Below are 18,332 nucleotides of genomic sequence, written 5' to 3'. Positions count from 1 at the left end.
TGCTGCGGTGGAGGTCAAGGAGGTTGTTTCCTGCTTTCTCCTCTAGGGTGTTGATAGTTTCCTGTCTCACGTTCAGGTCCTTTATCCATTTTGAGTTGATTTTTGTGCATGGTGTGAGAAAATGATCTAGTTTCATTCTTCTGCATGTTGCTGTCCAGTAGAACTCTAGGCTTTAAGCCCTGAGGGTTGCCAGAACTCACAAAATTCTGCCCCTCTTGCTTTCCAAGCCAGTTGCTATGGAGATTTGTTTTCCTCATGTGCTCCCCTGTGTATTAGTGTGTCTTTCACCCTTCTCTGCTACTGGGGCTTTCTTCCTTCCACCGCAGCATCCGATCTTTTTCACTGCATCTCTGCACCTCCTACTGTCTTCACTATGGTGTCTTCTCTACCTTTAGTTGTGGAGCTGGTTCTGCCAATCTTTAGATGGATTTCTGGGATATTTAAGGTGATTTGATAGTTATCTAGTTGTATTTGTGGGATGAGGTGAGCCTGGGGTCCTCCTATGCTGCCACTGTCTTTGAAGACAAAGAATTTTAACAAATGAACTCTATTATATCATACAACATGGGGAAGGGACGAGCTTCACAGGCTTTAGTCTTAGGAATAGGATATCCTTGCCTGTCTTACTTTCTCTTCTGTATCTCTTCTCTTCTGCCTTAGGGCCCTCATCAAGAGCCCTTTATTTTTTGATGTACCTAGTCATCCACCTTCCTCAGAAAATGCATCCCTCCACTGTAAAGAAGTCTGGGTACTGGGTCCTTTCTTGTGTTAAGACTTTTGTGGTATGCTGATGGAGGCTTCTCTCTGGTTAGTCTTTGCCTTTCCTGAAGATGAAAAGCGCAGGTTCTGGTTCTAGGAACCGCCTTATGTCATTGAGCGTTCTGATTCCAGTTTGTTCTCTTCACAGAAGAGAGCTGCACTCAATTTCTAGCAAATATCTAAGAGCAAATACAGATCACTCTAGTAAATATTAATTTGCTTTCAAAGATAATCTAGCTTCACATGAAGCATGTTCTTTTTAATATCATTTTGACCCCATTCATTACAAAATAATAATACTGGCATTATTGTAGTAAGGAGTTTTTGTAAAATAATTTCATGAATTTTCTTAAATTACAAGGTTTTCTTACACAGAGCCAAGAGTGCATTTTTTCTGAGCTATTCTAGAAGATAGCCATCTACTCAAAATCTGTTCATTCTGATATTCAAATCTGTCCCCCAGTACAAGGTGAGGGGAGGTGAGGAGGGTGCCTTTTTCCATATATTCAACAATTCTTCAATAATTACTTAGAACTAGGTGGAGATTAGTCTAACTTCCAGGTCTATACATTATATACTACAGATATTTTTTATCTACTGCTTGCCACACATCTGCTGGGTGCTGCAGATACAGTGTTGAAGCCGATATATATGGGTTTATTTTTAAGAGGTTATATATGGATTTGCCTGAGATTGCTGTCTTTTGAGAGAGCCCTATAATTTAAAAAGAAATGTAAATTTAGTGTGATAGGCAAAGAGGAGCTCCTCCTATGGTATATGTTTTCTGCTGTGTATCTTCAGCATTTTTTCACTGGATTTTTCTTTCCTTGAGCCTGCATATAACTTCAGTTACTTCCCTTGAAACTTGGCCCCCTTAAAACTTGTCCTTTCTCCTTTCTTCCCTCTAATGTTCATAAAGGAGTGGTGTATAATAGCTTGATTATTCACTCATCTCTAAACTCACTGTATAGTCTGACTCCCCCTTCTACTGACATAACTCTTTAGAAAGTCACCAAAATTCATTTCTCGTTTTCTCTCTTTATCCTATTTATCTCATTTTACAGTGAACCATCCTTCTTTCTCCTCACTCACCTTGTCATTCACCAGTCTTCTCTGTCATGTTCTCTGGCACTTTTCCCCCTCCTCATCCCCATGTGTAGATAATTACCCCCAAGGATTTGTCTTTGCCATGCTTCTTTTACAGATCTCATATCTTCACCTGTCACTTTTGTGCCTAGGATTCTCTAGTGAAAACACTCTCTAAAATGTAAAGTACAGGATTGATTTATTATTAAGTATGGTATCCCCTGCACCAGCTTCTTTCCTGAACTCTAACTTCCCATTTCTCAATGCTTGCGTAAGTTCTTCTACTACTTTCATTCAGATTTTTGTTTAACTTCCCAGACTGTTCCAAAGCCATTGAGATCTTCCTTACAATTCTGTTTCCCCTAAATCCATGTACACACTGCTTCTAGACTTCTTTTGAACAAAGTCCTAATGCCTTGTCCTGGTATTCAAGGCCTATCATGATCTGACTTCAGCCTACAGCAGCTTAATCTCCCTTTCACTTTATTACCCATGTATCTCCTTAAACTTCAGCCAGACATCTCTCTGTTAATATGTCCAAAAGGTGGTAATGTGTTCTTTTGTGTGTCAAAGACATATCATTTATGTCGTGTGTGCTTCAGATATACTATCATATTCAAATAAGGCAGTTTTCATTTAGTATACATATAAATTATAATGGTAGAACGTTAAGTCTCTGTGTTTTAGAAGCCAGCTCTCCCATATTCGACCAGAATGTGACTTTTTTTGTTTCTGCCAGGAGCATTTAAAAATGCACAAAGATATGTGCTAAGGTATTGTAAAGGGAAAAGGTAGCATCTGGCATTGCTCTGGAAATTCCACATTAAGTTCTTTGTCATTTAATTAGATTTTTTTTCCTGTCCTGTGAAATGCTTTTTTCTTTTCACTTAACTGACCATTATGTTTAATTTCAGGCTCTTGATGGTTTTTTTTTAGCAATCATGACAGATGGAAGCATAATATATGTGTCTGAGAGTATAACTTCATTACTTGAACATTTACCAGTAAGTATCCTGTGATCTTTTTCTTGTTTAATGCCTATTTTAAATGTTCTAAAGCATGTGGAATAGGACATCCAGAGCCATGTTGAGCGATGGTTTCTGTGGGCATGAGAGCTCTATGTCTCTCTATGGCCTCTGCCCTTTAACCTCTGCCTTCCTTATTTAACTGTCTCTCTAACCCCTACCCTCCTTATTCTAATGCTGTTTTCAGTGGGGTTTTTTTTTAATGCTTATTTAGTTGTTTGGTTTTTTTTTGAGAGAGGGAGAAAGAGAGTCCGTGCGTGCCCGCCAGTGCCTATGCGCACAAACGGTAGAGGGGCAGGTGGAGGGGCAGAGAGAGAGGGAGACACAGAATCCAAAGAAGGCTCCAGGCTCTGAGCTGTCAGCACAGAGCCTGACATGGGTCTAGAACTCACAGACTGCAAGATCATGACCTGAGCCAAAGTTGGACACTCAACCAACTGAGCCACCCACGCGCCCCTGTTTACTGTTTTATTAAACTTATATTTATTGAATATCTACTCTGTGTCACCCTCTAGGCAAGGTGCTATGTTGCAGTGCAATTAACAGCTTTTATGAATTTAAAGTTTTATGTAAAATGTAATTGTTTTAAAAAAATAGAATGTAATTGTTCTTATCTAAGATGGGATTTACAGTATAAATATTCTGCAGTTATTTATAAATTACTCTTAAAATGCCCATTTCTTGAAAATTTATGACAAGTGAACTATTCTATAAAGGCCTCTTTCAAGAGATAGTGAAAAAGCTGTATCTCCCTCTCTCTGATTATTCTGCTTCTTCATACTTTATAAAAAGAGCAGACTCAACATTTAAAAGAGCAGATTCTGAAAGGACATTATGGAAAGCCAAGTAGTAAGTAATTTGCTAATTTCTTTGGGGGTCATACAGAAAATGACTTGACTTTACTACCTTTTTAAGGGGCTTTCTTTTCTAAGTAAGTTCAAATAGTAGGCGATTAGCCCAACATCTAAAAATTGTTTGAGAGTAAACAATAAAATATAGCAACACGTAATAAGTAAACTAGTATGGAAACAGAAGGACAGACTGATTAACTGAGTTTTCTGGGCAACTCTCTTTTAAGAAATATTTACATAGTAAAAAAGAAAAGCAAGAGAAGAAAACTTTATAGGATTAAGATAGGATGAAGGTGGGGCACCTGGGTGGCTCAGTCGGTTAAGTGTCTGACTTCGGCTCAGGTCATGATCTCATGGTTTGTGAGTTCAAGCCCTGTGTTGGGCTCTATGCTGACAGCTCAGAGCCTGGAACCTGTTTTGGATTCTGTATCTCCCTCTCTCTCTGACCCTCCCCTGCTCACCCTCCCCCCCCCCCCAGAAATAAATAAAAAAAAAAAACATTAAAAAAAAAGGATGAAGGTAAGATGAAATAATTTAAATAAGGGTTAATTATATGCTTTTAAACCATGTACTATAGTATTGGTTTTTCTTTCAGTTATGGATTTATAAAACTATAATCCATAACTTAATCATAGAGTATCATTTGCAGTTTGGTCACACTTTTTAAGAGCCTGCTTTTTGGGCACTGTCCATAACTCCATTCTGAAATAGATGCTCTTGCTCTGTGTTCTCATGTTACCTACACATACTGCTATTATGATACAGTAAATTGTATTTTTTTGTAATTTGGATAATTATGGTAGATGTAAGTTTTTTTTTTTAATATTTTATTTATTTTTTTTTGAGAGAGAGCTAGAGACAGCATGAGCAGGGGAGGGTCAGGGAGAGAGGGAGACACAGAATCCAAAGCAGGCTCCAGGCTCTAAGCTGTCAGCATAGAGCCCGATGGGGAGCTCGAACCCACGAACCGTGAGATCACGACCTGAGCTGAAGTCAGACACTTCACTGACTGAGCCACTCAGGCGCCCCAGATGTAAGCTTTTTAAGTGAAGGACTTAATCTCCCTATCTCCATGGGTCAGCTAATTTTTCAGAGAGGCAGTCGGTAATTATTTATTGAATATATGAAAGTGAGTACATTGTGTGATGTGGCTGTTTTAAAAATTTCTTCATAATGGCACACTGGTGTTGGATCTTTACTAAGAGGATGTTTAATTGCATTTTGAAATAGCATATTTACAGCAGGTCTAGTTGGGATTTATGTGTTTGTGTTTGATCATTAACATTCCCCCCTTCAGTGGAAACCATCTTCACCTTCCCCTTCCCTCCTGGATTTTTTTCTTAGCTTTTAATTTTAGGACTGTTTTTAGATTTACAGAAAAATCAAGAAGATAGTACAGGGAGTTCCCTCCTGCCCTATACACAGTTTCCTCTGTTATTAACATCTCCTGGATCTTCCTAATTGTGTTAGGTAAAGCTTATAGACTGGCAGGTGAACTTTTGGGCAGAGGAGATTGCTAGTAACTAATCCAGTAGACAGACCTATTTCATTCCATTGAGTTAATAGTATCCTTTATTAAAGCAGCTTTTTGCTGTTCTCCAGTTACTGTGGATACTTTGCCTTACATCACTGATGTTGCTGTATTGTATGTTATTTAGTGGTTTGAAAACATAAACACAAGTGTCTTTTAAAATTTTTTTAAGTTTATTTTGAGAGAGAAAGGGCACGTGAGTGTGTGCAGGTGGGGGAAGGGCAGAGGGAAGAGGGGAACATCCCAAGCAGGCCCTGTGCTAACAGCTTGGAGCCCAACATGAGGCTTTAATTCTGAACTGAAGTTAAGAGTCAGATGCTTAAACCAACTGAGTCACCCAGGCATCCCAAACACAAGTGTCTTTTGAGAAAATGAAATAAATAATACTTGTTTAGGATTGAACATAATAAGAATAAACAATACGTGCTTTTCTATTTTGGGTTGTCATTAAAAATTAAGTATAACAAATTATTTAAAACAATTTCTTTGTGTTTTAATACACAAGCCTTTTTTGTCTAAAAGTTTGCCTGAAAGGAAAGAAACTTTAGCAAATCCCAAGTTAGGTGATAGTGTTTGTAATTTAGTTGTGTTGAGAAATTAAAATTTGCCATCTTAATCAGTGGTCAGTATAACTTAAACATTTTTCATTTGCATTTTAATTCTGACTATAAAATTAAAAATCTGATACTATAGGTTCTACAAAAAATATTTTTCTTAACTTTGTCACTTCATACTTACGAAATTAGGCACACTTTAACATATTTGTTGCTAATAATCAGGAGAAGGAACTTTAGTGATTTTCTTTTTTTCTCTTGGTCTGACATTCTTTGACAAAACGAACTCAGTGTCAGAAGGGATTTTAGATCTCCTTAGCCCAGCCTTATTTTACGTTATCAGCAAACATGTACCTGGAGAAATTGGACTTAATTGTGCAAGAATTTAGTGGAAGTGCCAACACAAAAAGTCGTCTCTTTACTGGGAACTTAAAATTAGTAAAACTTTACAAGTTAAGATTGATTCCCTTACACTTGCTTAAATGTGTTCTAGAAGAGAATATATTAAAATTGTAATTTCTTAGTGTAAGGAGGATGATTAGCCATGTTATTCTGCTAGATGTGAAACCTACTTAAAAAAAAAAGTACAGAATTTGTCTGATATGAATACAGTATGCAGAAATACAATTTAGAATTTTTTTAATAGTTATATAATGATTATGAAAGCTCATTTGATAGGGCCAGTATTGTTGTTCCTTATGCGTATACATAAGGAACACTATTGTAGTATCCAATACATATTTGACATTTTTTTCAGAGGAGCTTTTAGTCTCTTTTAAGCTACTCCTCTCCACATCAGTTATTTAACTGTTGGTTGTCTACCTGAAAGAAAACGTAATTGGTAATAGTGAATAGTTTCCACTAAATGGTCACATTGACCTAATGTAGAAAAAAACAGAAGGGCCCATATGATCCAGTAATTCTGCTATTGGGTTATTTACCCAAAGAAAACACAAACACTAATTTGGAAAGATTTATGTACCCCTGTGTTTATTGCAGCCTCATTTATAATAGCCAAGATATGGAAGCAGCCCAAGTGTTCATCAGTAGATGAATGGATAAAGATGTGGTTTATATATGCAGTGGAATACTACTCAACCATAAAGAAGAATGAATGAAATCTTGCCATTTGCAAGGAACATGGATGGACCTAGAGGGTATTGCGGCAAGTGGTATTAGGTCAGACAGAGAAAGACAAATATTAAATATTTCACTTATATGTGGAGTCTAAAAAATAAAACAAATGAGCAGAAAAGCCAAATAGACTCTTCAGTACAGAGAACAAACCTAGTGATTGCCAGAGAAAATGGGTGATGAAAGAGGAGAAGGGTTGAGTGGCGCAGACTTAAAGTTTTAGAAGAAGGAAGGCAGGCAGGCAGGCTGGCTGTTGATTTCTGTCAAATGATAGCAGGATTTACAATTTTTCTCCATAAAAATGATTAAGAGAGATAAAAAGATCCAGATAGATGTCATTTTATTTTCTTTCCTTTGAATTGTGTTTGGAAACTGAGTGGATGGTTTGCCAACATCAAGTATGATCAGCCTTGTTTAGAGATTGTTAAATGTGTGTGGCTTATGGAAAAGTTTGACACATTCATCAGTGAATTAGCTGCCTGTTAACTCTGACATTAAAGATTATCAAGTTTTAGGGGAAGCAGAATAGTGGGGAAGGGAAGCATTGCAATGATCATACCACTCTATACCAGTCATTAATATTTTCTATATGAATATGAAACACCTTATAATTTTACAGATAGAAAAGAGTAACATGGCTCAAAACATAATTTACTGAAATAGAAGAAATTGTAGGTAAGAATAAATAATACTAGAAATCTGTAATCATTTCCAAAATTAAAGCTTTAGTTTTTTAAATTGGGGTCTTATTTTTCTGATGAGAGTATTTTTTTATATTAGTGTCAATGATAATATTGATACATCACTTTGTCAATAAAAAGTTTTCTAACCTTAGTTGTTATTCATGCATGAAGTTTAGTTCATTCCTTCTGTTTTAGAGGTTTTTCAGACTTTTAGAAAAATCTCATATTAAAATAAAGATACGCTTTTGATGTGGTTACCACTAAAACCTTTATCAAATAACTCCTTAATCCCAAATATTTTACTCTACTAATAACTGTTATATGCAGAGCACAGTGCTAATGTTCCTTGATTTGAAGGTAGAGAGATGATGGTGCAAGAGAATAGGGCCCTTTTGGTCATATATGGGGTAGCAGGACAGAGACTCCTGCAACCATTATTACACTATATGAAACCAGCTAGAATTTAAATAAAAACTTAAAAAAAACACACAAAATGTATATAATAAATATCTTTTATGGAAAATGAATGACATGTGTAAAAAGTACTAAAAGAATTTTGGTATTTTTTACTCTTGATTATGGTGTTAAAAGAATGCTCTTTGGGGGTACCTGGGTGACTTAGTCCGTTAAGCATCCAACTCTTGGATTGGGCTCTGGTCATGATCTCACAGTTTGTGAGTTTGAGCCCCTCATCGGGCTCTTCACTGACAGCAAGGAGCCTTCTTGAGATTCTGTCTCCCTCTCTACCTGCCCCTCCCTTCTTGTACTCTCCCTCTCTCTGTCTCTCTCTCTCTAAAAAAAAAATAAAAAGACTTTTTGACAGTGGGAGATAGGATAGATGGCTGGGAAAAATGAAATAAGAAAGGACACACTGAATAATTGAAATAATACCAAAATAAAATCTCTGCTTAGCCAGTGGCTATGCTTTGGTCCTTTGTTGTAGTGTATACCACCATAATTAACCAGAAGTTTGGGTATATGGTAAGAATATACCTTGTAGTCAAGCTATATCTTTAGCCAAAGCTTTTTCTAGTAAACTTTCTTAGTCCTGTTATATTTTAAGTGTTCAAATTTGATGAAACTCACCATTGCAAATAATTTACCAGACTTTCAAAGTCACATTGATCATAGACCTGATGACATTTGTATCAGAGACATGAAGGTCATGTTAACGGTCTTCCACGTTCTCTTGTTTTTTGAGTGGTGTTCTATAACTTGACATTTGTCACTTTTTATGGATAATTGAAAGGAAGCTATATACTCGTGTTTTAAGAATGATATGCTTTTTTTTTTTTTTTAATGTTTTATTTCAGAGAGAGAAATGTGGAGGAGAGGGGCAGAGGCGGGGAGAGACAGAGAGGGAGGGGGAGAAAGGGAGAGAATCCAAGCAGGCTGCACACTCAGCACAGAGCTTGATGCAGGGCTTGATCCCGTGACCTTGGGTTCATGACCTGAGCCAAAACCAAGAGTTGGACACTCTAGTGACTAAGCCACCCAGGCACACCAAGAATAATGATATATTTTTAAAATAAATGTATCTTGAATCACTAAAATTATTTTTTTTAATTTCTTTTGCAGTCTGATCTTGTGGATCAAAGTATATTTAATTTTATCCCAGAGGGGGAACATTCAGAGATTTATAAAATACTCTCTACTCATCTGCTGGAAAGTGATTCATTAACCCCTGAATATTTAAAATGTAAGTAGTAGCTATTAAGCAAAAAGCTCAATGTATTTGGTTGCATTTTCCTCTACTTTTGTAAGTATGTCACAAACACAGACATATCTAACCAAATGAACCCATAGCATCATTCCATATGCCCCGTTAGATCCTTTTAAATATTAATATATATATAATGGAATTATGACCTTGTTAGAAGTCTTAACTCTATTTCAGAGTACATTGAAATAGCATCTTTTTTGTTATAACAGTTTTGCCATAGGAATGTATTTTACACAAAGAAGGAACTTAGCAATATAGTTTTTTAAAAAATCTTTTTGTCTTTAATGAGAGAAAATTAAAACATTCTCATTTTCACCATCACTCACCAAGTGAACACTGAAATTGGGGGGAAAATAACTTATGTATTTCAGACGAGATTGGGCGCATTCAGAGTGATATGGCCATAGACATAACTTATGTATTTCAAAAAATTATTAAGTAAAGGAAATTGCTTTAAGTAAACAGAATGAAATTATTATTTATTGGATAAATTTCATGTGCCTGGCATTTGAGCTGTGTTGTAAAAGTGCCAAGAATAGTAGAAAATAGTCATTGCCTTTAAGTACAAACTACTGTGGTATAATCAGACATTTCTCTTAGATTCATTTGACAACTTAGTATGACCAGAATGTCTCATTTTCTTCAATAAATTACCTCTTGTATAATCTGAAATTGTAATGCTGTATAGATAATCACTTTTTTCATGATTTGTGAATTTTGATTTTTCTTGGGGTGCCTGGATGGCTCAGTTGGTTAAGCATCCAACTTCAGCTCAGGTCATAATCTCACAGTTCGTGAGTGAGTTCAAGCCCCATGTCAGGCTCTGTGCTGACGGCTCAGAGAGAGCCTAGAGCCTGCTTCAGATTCTGTGTCTTCCTCTCTCTCTTCACCTCCCCCGTTTTGCGTGCTCTCTCTCTCAAAAATAAATAAACGTTTTGAAAAAAGTGTTTTTGTTTTGTTTTGTTTTGTTTTTACTTTTCTGGTAATACTAATTATTTTAAAGGTTCTGTGTATTTTGTGTTTTTTTAAGTGTATTTATTTTGAGAGAGTGAGCTTGCCCAGAGAGGGAGAGGGGCAGAGAGAGGGGGGGAGAGAGAAAATCCTAGCAGGCTCCAAGCTGTCAGTGCAGAGCCCACCATGGGGCTTGAGCTCATGAACCATGAGATCATGACCTGAGCCAAAATCGAGTCAGATGCTTAACCAGCTGAGCCACCCAAGCACCCTTAAAGGTTCTTTGTATTTTGAATCCTACAATTCTGTAGCATACTAAGAGTAAAGATACACACATGTACATATATGTGTAAGTATATATGAGTGGCTATCATTGTTGAGAAGGGATAGCCTGTTAGAAGGAGTTATGAAGAATTAGAGATGAGGAGAATCCATTTGAAGCCTATTCATAATTGCTTAAAAGTCAACCTCTTACAACACTGACCAATAGACTCTCTTAGGAGAGAGACCTGGGCTGGATATAAAGACCAGTTACATGTCTGTAGATAGTGCTTGACATTGTGGATTGAATGACGTTGTTTGAGGTAAATATGTATAGAACAAGAAGAGAAGAAAGCTGGAACCCTGGGATATAACAATAGGTGGACAATAGCAATAGGGTCCACTTTAAAGACCTTCCTAAGTGCAGAATTGGCTGCAGAACTGAATGCAAGCCTCTGGCAGAAAGACAGTCCTTAGGCTTCTGCTTCTAAGATCAAAGGTGAGATTGGCAAGAATACTTTCTGATAGAGAAGAGCCTTAATTAAATGACTTCCTGACCCCTAATTAAATAGCTGATATACAAAAAAAATTATTTCCACAGAAAAACAATGTTTTATGAGAAAGGAGTAATATATAAAATGGGAAATTGCTTAGATAATTTAGAATTCTGCAAGTAGGTCATTTGGGCCATAATGAAGGTGAGATAGTACAAGTGGTATGATTTTGTTCAGAGAAGGAAATAGGACTTAATATTTCATCCTACGGAGTTTGATTTTTACTTTTTACATGGTGAGGAGTCAGTGAAAGGGGATTTGAAAAAAATAGCCTGAAAAAATATATCTCAGGTCGAAAATTTTGAAAGGACCAGATTGGAGGTAAGGATAACAAAAGAAATAAGGATGAAAAGGAAAGACTAAGTGTGAGTGTTGAGTAGATACACTCAGGCATAGGTGTTAGGTTTTAGGCATAGGTGGCCAGGTGGCTTGGGATCATCAGTGGGGAGGTTTTAGGAAGAAAGTAGTTAGATTTTGAATCTGATGAGTTTGATAAAAAGCTATTTGTGCTAATAACAGAAGAGTATGAGTTTGATGTTGGGAGTGAAAGGAGGTGTTACAGGTCCTAGAGTGCTGAAATAATGATGACGAAAATAATACTAATGTATGTGTAGTAGGCAAGATTGAATTCAAACAGTAGGAGTTTGGATGAATGAAGAATACATTTTTGTAGGTGCCTAGATGCAGGGTCATATTTCTTCTAAATTAGTGGTACCGGATGCTCAGTTGGAGAAAAACGACTAATGGGACCTTCATTGGTGAAATAAATAGCAGGTTCTGGTGACAGATTAGTTTGGGGGCTTGTGATAGGTAGAGAAGAGACCAAATTGATAGGGTTTCTAACTGAGGTGGTAACATACAGGACAGAAGTGAAGAACAGCTGGCTTAGAAGAAAGAGAGATAAATTAACTTTCAGATATTTTGTCTTTAAGTTATTTGGTGGGATAATCAAGTAGAAATGTCCTAAAACAAATAGTGATGTGAGATTTGGTCTTACATAAAGTGTGAGAATTAGGGAGAGAGATTTAGGAGTAAATAAATTTATCAGTGCCAATAAGTTTATAAGGGATAGAAGATAAAGAGAACTTTTGTCAATGTCCATAGTCTGAAGATAGATTTGACAAAAGGGATAGAAATCATCGATAAGGTAGGAAGGTTAAGATTCATGTGATGGGGATGAAGGCATGTGGGTTTTAAAAGAGGTAGAAACAAAGAGGAAAGATCATTGAGGTTAACCATACAAATGTTGGTGATCTTTAGAACAATTTCTGTAGAGGTGTGAGGACTAACTAAAGCCACATTTCATGAGGTTAAGGAAAGTGAATATATGGAAACTAGAACATGTAATAAAAAGGTAATGATACTAAAAAAAATAACATGAAAAACCTTCGGTTTAAGATAGAAAGACTTAAAAGTAGAAAGTAAGGACCCAGTGAAAAGACTACATGGATGCTAAAGGAATGAGTGACAGTGGTGTGGCTCTGGTTCTAGAGAAAGTAGAAAAGACTGCTCAAGGTAGAGGTAGAAAGATTAGCTTTATTTAAAAATTTTTTTCTTAACATTTGATTTTTGAATGAGCATGAGTGAGGGAGGGGCAGAGGGATACAGAGACACAGAATCTGAAGCAGGCTCCAAGCTCTGAGCTGTCAGCACAGAGCCTAACGTGGGGCTTGAACCCACAAATCATGAGATCATGACCTGAGCCGAAGTCAGAGGCTTAATCAACTGAGCCATCCAGGTGCCCCTAAAAGCATTAGCTTTATGATGGGAAGCAAAACTTTTCTTTAATATTAGAGTGAAAATGAGAAAGAAGGAAAGATAAAAGAGGGGAAACATAATTGCTTATATCTTAACATCTCTTTTCCCTATTAAGAATAAGCTGAGATCCTCTCCTAAAGATACTCCACTTTTATGGACTAAATGTCATTAAGGGTCTCTGTTAAAGAAAATAATGACTGTAAACTTACACAACTTTTATCATATATCATTCTTTAAGATAAATCACAAATATATCACGTTTTTTCTCATTGCAGCAAAAAATCAGTTAGAATTCTGTTGTCATATGCTTCGAGGAACAATAGACCCAAAGGAGCCATCTACCTATGAATATGTGAAATTTATAGGAAATTTCAAATCTTTAAACAGTGGTGAGTTAAAAATGCTTCTCTTATAAGTGTATTTTAACTTGGTATTTCTTTTAAGCTCTTAAAGACATAGATGTTTGAACATTGATAAAAATTAGATCTTACTGGATTAACTGTTGATCTGTATTTCCTTATTGTTGTAGTATCCACTGCAGCACACAATGGTTTTGAAGGAACTATACAACGCACACACAGGCCTTCTTATGATGATAGAGTTTGCTTTGTAGCTACTGTCAGATTAGCTACACCTCAATTCATCAAGGTACGTTTCTTATTTTCCAAAGAGGATTTCACTTCATATTATGAGAATTATCTTTATGCAATTTTTTTGTTCACAGAATAACTGAATGACTTCATTCAAACACTGAAGTAGTAATGATCATAAGTCATTAAGTGTACATGATCTTGATAATTTTAAAGCAAATGAGTTATCAAGGCACTCATTAAATTATAACTACTTTTAAAATATATACCCTTTGCAGTTAACCAATGGTTCTATATCACCACTGCCCTGCTTTTGTGCAAAATTTTAGGCTATTTTTTTTTATGGCTTTTACTTATTTTTGAGACAGACAAGAGACAGAACATGAGCAGGGGAGGGTCAGAGAGAGAGGGAGACACAGAATCTGAAACAGGCTCCAGGCTCTAAGCTGCCAGCACAGAACCCGATACGGGGCTCGAACCCACGAACTGCGAGATCATGACCTGAGCTGAAGTCGGACTCTCAACCGACTGAGCCACCCAGGCGCGCTTGGCTATTTTTTGTTTAGTTCACAATCTGCATTAAAGGAGAAAGGCCAAAAATCTAGGTAATTTTTAAAGATTGCTTTTGAAATTTTCTTTTGAAATATGCAAGTGACTTTTTACTGCATATAACTTATTTTTTAATTTTAAAATTCAGTTAAATAATGTATTTTATTTCCTGGGCCCAAGAAGTAGATGATTAGGTAGAGAAGTGGGAAAATGAAAGAGTTCAACTGCTAGAAATTGGCTCAAAATAAGCCAGACTAAGATTTTAAGTTTAGGAAGGTATCATATTCTAGGACAGAATACTGAAAAGGCAATTAGAGGATCTTAATCCAGTCTTGCTCTACTTGTTTTATTCTTAGGAAATAATAGCAATAGCTAACAATTGGTGAGTGTTGGTACATGCTGCATATTTTACATGTATTATCTCATTTAATTCTTAAAACAACTAAAGATAGATGCTAGTATGGTCATCATTTTATATATAAGAAAGCTGAGGCTTGGGGAAGTTAAGTTACTTGTTCAGAGTCGTAGCTATTACTTGATAGAACTGGTATTGATTCTAATTCCCATTTTCTCAAAGCCTAAGCTCATAATTTACTACATTGTGATATAGAAGGTCATTCAAGAGCACAGAGGAGTTTGGAATGCATTGCTGAGTATGAGGGTAGAGGGGGTAGGGATGATGGGAGATGAAGTTAGAAAATTAAGCAGAGGGGCACCTGGGTGGCTTAGTCGGTTAAGCGTCCGACTTTCGCTTAGGTCATGATCTCTCGGTTCGTGGGTTCGAGCCCCGTGTCGGGCTCTGTGCTGACTGCCAGCTCAGAGCCTGGAGCCTGTTTCAGTCTGTGACTCCCTCTCTCTCTGACCCTCCCCTGCTCACGCTGTCTCTCTCCTAGAAATAAATAAAAAAAAAACATTAAAAAAAAAAAAAAGAAAATTAAGCAGAGTCCAGAAATGAAATGTATCTCTTCATTGCTCCTCCATGCTAAAGAGTTTAAGTTTTATCGTAACAGAATGAAAAATTATGTTTTTTAAGCACAGAAGTCATAATTATACTTCAGTATTAGAAGGTATTTGTGGCCAGAATGGAGGATGAGTTACTGAATAGGGAGACTGGTCTGGAGAGAAGCTATGGTGATAATGTGAGCCAGTGATGGCAAATCTAGAGTCTAAGACCCTGAAGATGGTTGAGATCAAACAGATTTTCTTTTACTTAGAAGGTGAAATTGAAAGGATGTGGTAACAACCATGTAGATGGAAAAGGGTGAAAATGAGAGTGTCATGACTATCAGATTTCTAGACTGATGACACAACACAGATATGTCTCCAGTGTTGAAATGCAGAATTGTATGAGATGGGGAAGAAGGCAGTTAGTTCATTTTAATACATAATGAGTTTGTGATATGTGGGGATATCTAGACAGTTAGAAATACAGAACTATAATTCAAAAGAGAGATCTGAATTTAGAATGAGTGTTTATAGGCATGTGAGTAAATATATACTGAGTGACTAAGTGGCTCAGTCAGTTAAGTGTCCGACTTCAGCTCAGGTCATGATCTCACGGTTTGTGGGTTCAAGCCCCGCATCGGGCTCTGTGCGGACAGCCAGCTCAGAGCCTGGAGCCTATTTCAGATTCTGTGTCTCCCTCTCTCTCTGATCCTCCCCTGTTCATGCTTGCTCTCTCGCTTTCTCTCTCTCTCTCTGTCTCTCAGAAATAAAGAAAACATTTAAAAAATACATAAAAATACCGAGTGAGAAATACTCCTCTAGAAGTCTGTATCTGTTTGTTGCCACATTCTTTAGTACCAGAAAATTAAAATGTGATTGAAACATTGTTCAGGGAGAGGCACCTCAGTGGCTCAGTTGGTTAAGCATCCAACTCTTGATTTCAGTTCAGGTCATGATCTCAACAGTTCATTGGATCAAGCCCCGCATCAGGCTCCATGCTGATAGTACAGAGCCTGCTTGGGGTTCTCTCTCTTGCTCTCTGCCCCTCCCCTGCTTGCTCTCTCTCTCAAAATAAATAAACTTAAAAAAATAGTTTAGGGGAAAATTATCTAATAATGACATTTTTTCTTCAAATTTTTATTTAAATTCTTGTTAGTTAACCATACAGTATAGTATTAATTTCATGAGTAGAATTCAGTGATTCATCACTTACAAACAACACCCACTGCTCATCACAAGTGCCGTCTTTAATGCCCATCACCCATTTAGCCCATCCCTCCCACCAACTTCCTCTCCAGCAACCCTCAGTTTGTTCTCTGTATTTAAGAGTCTCTTATGGTTTTTCTCTCTTTTTTCCCCTCTCCCCTATACTCATCTGTTTTGTTTCTTAAATTTCACCTGTGAGTGAAATCTTATGGTATTTGTCTGACTTCACTTAATGTAATACATTAGCTCTATCCATGTCATTGCAAATGGCAAGATATCCTTCCTTTTGATGGCTAACATTCCATGGTGTGTGTGTATGTGTACACACACTACCTCTTCTTTATCCATTCTTCAGTCAGTGGACGTTGGGGCTCTTTCCATAGTTTGGTTATTGTTCATAATTCTAATAATGACTTTTATGGCTAACAATATTTAAAATTCTTCTAAGGACACAACAATATTTCTTTTTTTTTTTTAATGTGTATTTATTTATTTTGGGAGGGAGGAGGAGCAGAGCGAGAGGGGGAGAGAGATTCCCAAGCAGGACCCACACTGTCAGCACAGAACTGGACATGGGGCCTGATCTCACAAACCATGAGATCATGACCTGAGCAGAAATCAAGAGTCAGGCCTTAATCCCAGCTGAACAACTGAAGCGCCCCCAGAGTGATCTTTTTTAAAAGGTAAATCAGAGTCCCTCGATCTTCTAAAAACACTAGTTTCCTGTCACGCTCAGAGGAAAAAAGGCAAAAGCATACTCTTTACCATGGTACCCAAAGGCCCACCCAAGCTGGGCCCAGCCTAGCCTACCCCTCTTTTGGCCTCCCTCCTCTCCTCGTCTCACTAGCCAAGTTTGTTCCTGTCTCAAGAATCTTCAGAGTGGTGACACAACAGTATTTCTAAATTTTAATTATGAATTTACTTGTAGGAAATGTGCACTGTTGAAGAACCTAATGAAGAGTTTACATCTAGACATAGTTTAGAATGGAAGTTCCTATTTCTAGATCACAGGTAATTTTATTTTTAAATTCCATTAAAAGCTAATTGTCGTATAATTCTTGAAATTAATGGGCTTCAAGGACACACTTAATCAAATGTTCAAATCCATTATCCATCTTTCAAAAAGTAAAGAGTTCTCCCAAAACGAATTTCTAGTTGAGATATTTCTTACTATGGAAAAAGTTATAATAACGATTGTTTTATATGTGATTTAGGGCACCACCTATAATAGGATATTTGCCATTTGAAGTTCTGGGAACATCAGGCTATGATTACTATCATGTGGATGACCTAGAAAATTTGGCAAAATGCCATGAGCACTGTAAGTAGATTTTAATATTTCTGGTGATAGTAACTGCTTTTAGTCTAATAAGTAAGTAATGTTATCAATAGAATATGGTGGAAAAATGCAAACTTGTAAGATTCTGTATTTTTGAAAAATATTGGAAGATTTCACTTTATAACCAATCCAGTATGAATCCTAGATCAAATTTAAATTAAGCTTGTTCCTGTTTTACATATTTCAGTCTATAATGCTAAGTATAGGTTTCTAATATGCCATCTAATAAACCTTGTTTTTGAAGTGTATAAGTTCTATATCTGGAGTAAGATTGGGATAGTATATCAAAATATTAGAACACTATTGCATAAATTTTTATTTCAGGCATGTAAGTTTGCTCAGGAGGTAGGTACACATTTAAAGAAACTTTTAGAAAGCCCATAGTGAGTGCTTAATGTTACCTGCCTTTATGCTTATTAGCAGCAAGGACATTAACAACTTGTGCCTGGCTGGCACTCTTCTAAACAGTTTATGTACTGTATCTCCATTATTCATCACCACAGTTCCGGGAGGTAGATATTGTTATTGTATCCATGAGCAGACTGAGACACAGGAAGGCTAAATAATTTACAATCCCACAATTCATTGGTGGCAGAGACAGGTTTAGAGTCTAGTCCTATCTCCTTTCCACATGCTCTTCCTTCTTTGTTTCAGAAGTTTGTTTTAATGGTAAGTTTTATTTGCTTCTCCGATTCTCCTCCCCAAATCCTACCTCTTGGAATGTCCTCTACAGCTTAATTAGATATTTAAGATACTTTCATGATGTCTTAGGCTGATCTAGTAAGCCTCTGTATGAAAATAAGGCATGTTATATAACAGCATCCACTAAATGG

The 18,332-nt window shown here is 36.7% G+C and overlaps 1 protein-coding gene across 5 annotated transcripts in view; it reads left to right on the top strand.

Moving 5' to 3' along the window:
* CLOCK (clock circadian regulator) overlaps positions 1-18,332 on the top strand; it is a 145,475-nt gene that overhangs the window by 89,199 nt on the left and 37,944 nt on the right. For 4 of the 5 annotated variants that reach the window (XM_039249027.1, XM_039249028.1, XM_039249025.1 and 1 more), the window contains exons 8-13: positions 2,760-2,849; positions 9,202-9,322; positions 13,146-13,259; positions 13,400-13,518; positions 17,089-17,171; positions 17,375-17,481. In XM_039249027.1, coding sequence (XP_039104958.1) covers positions 2,760-2,849; positions 9,202-9,322; positions 13,146-13,259; positions 13,400-13,518; positions 17,089-17,171; positions 17,375-17,481 — 634 coding nt within the window. The remainder of the gene's footprint in view (positions 1-2,759; positions 2,850-9,201; positions 9,323-13,145; positions 13,260-13,399; positions 13,519-17,088; positions 17,172-17,374; positions 17,482-18,332) is intronic. The other variant, XM_039249029.1, reaches the window with a different exon arrangement.

This window comes from Hyaena hyaena, unplaced genomic scaffold (assembly GCF_003009895.1).
Source record: "Hyaena hyaena isolate Hyena2069 unplaced genomic scaffold, ASM300989v1 scaffold_329, whole genome shotgun sequence".
Classification (NCBI taxonomy): domain Eukaryota; kingdom Metazoa; phylum Chordata; class Mammalia; order Carnivora; family Hyaenidae; genus Hyaena; species Hyaena hyaena.
Note: the sequence above shows the minus strand (reverse complement) of the source record. Positions and strands in the feature narration are given on the sequence as shown.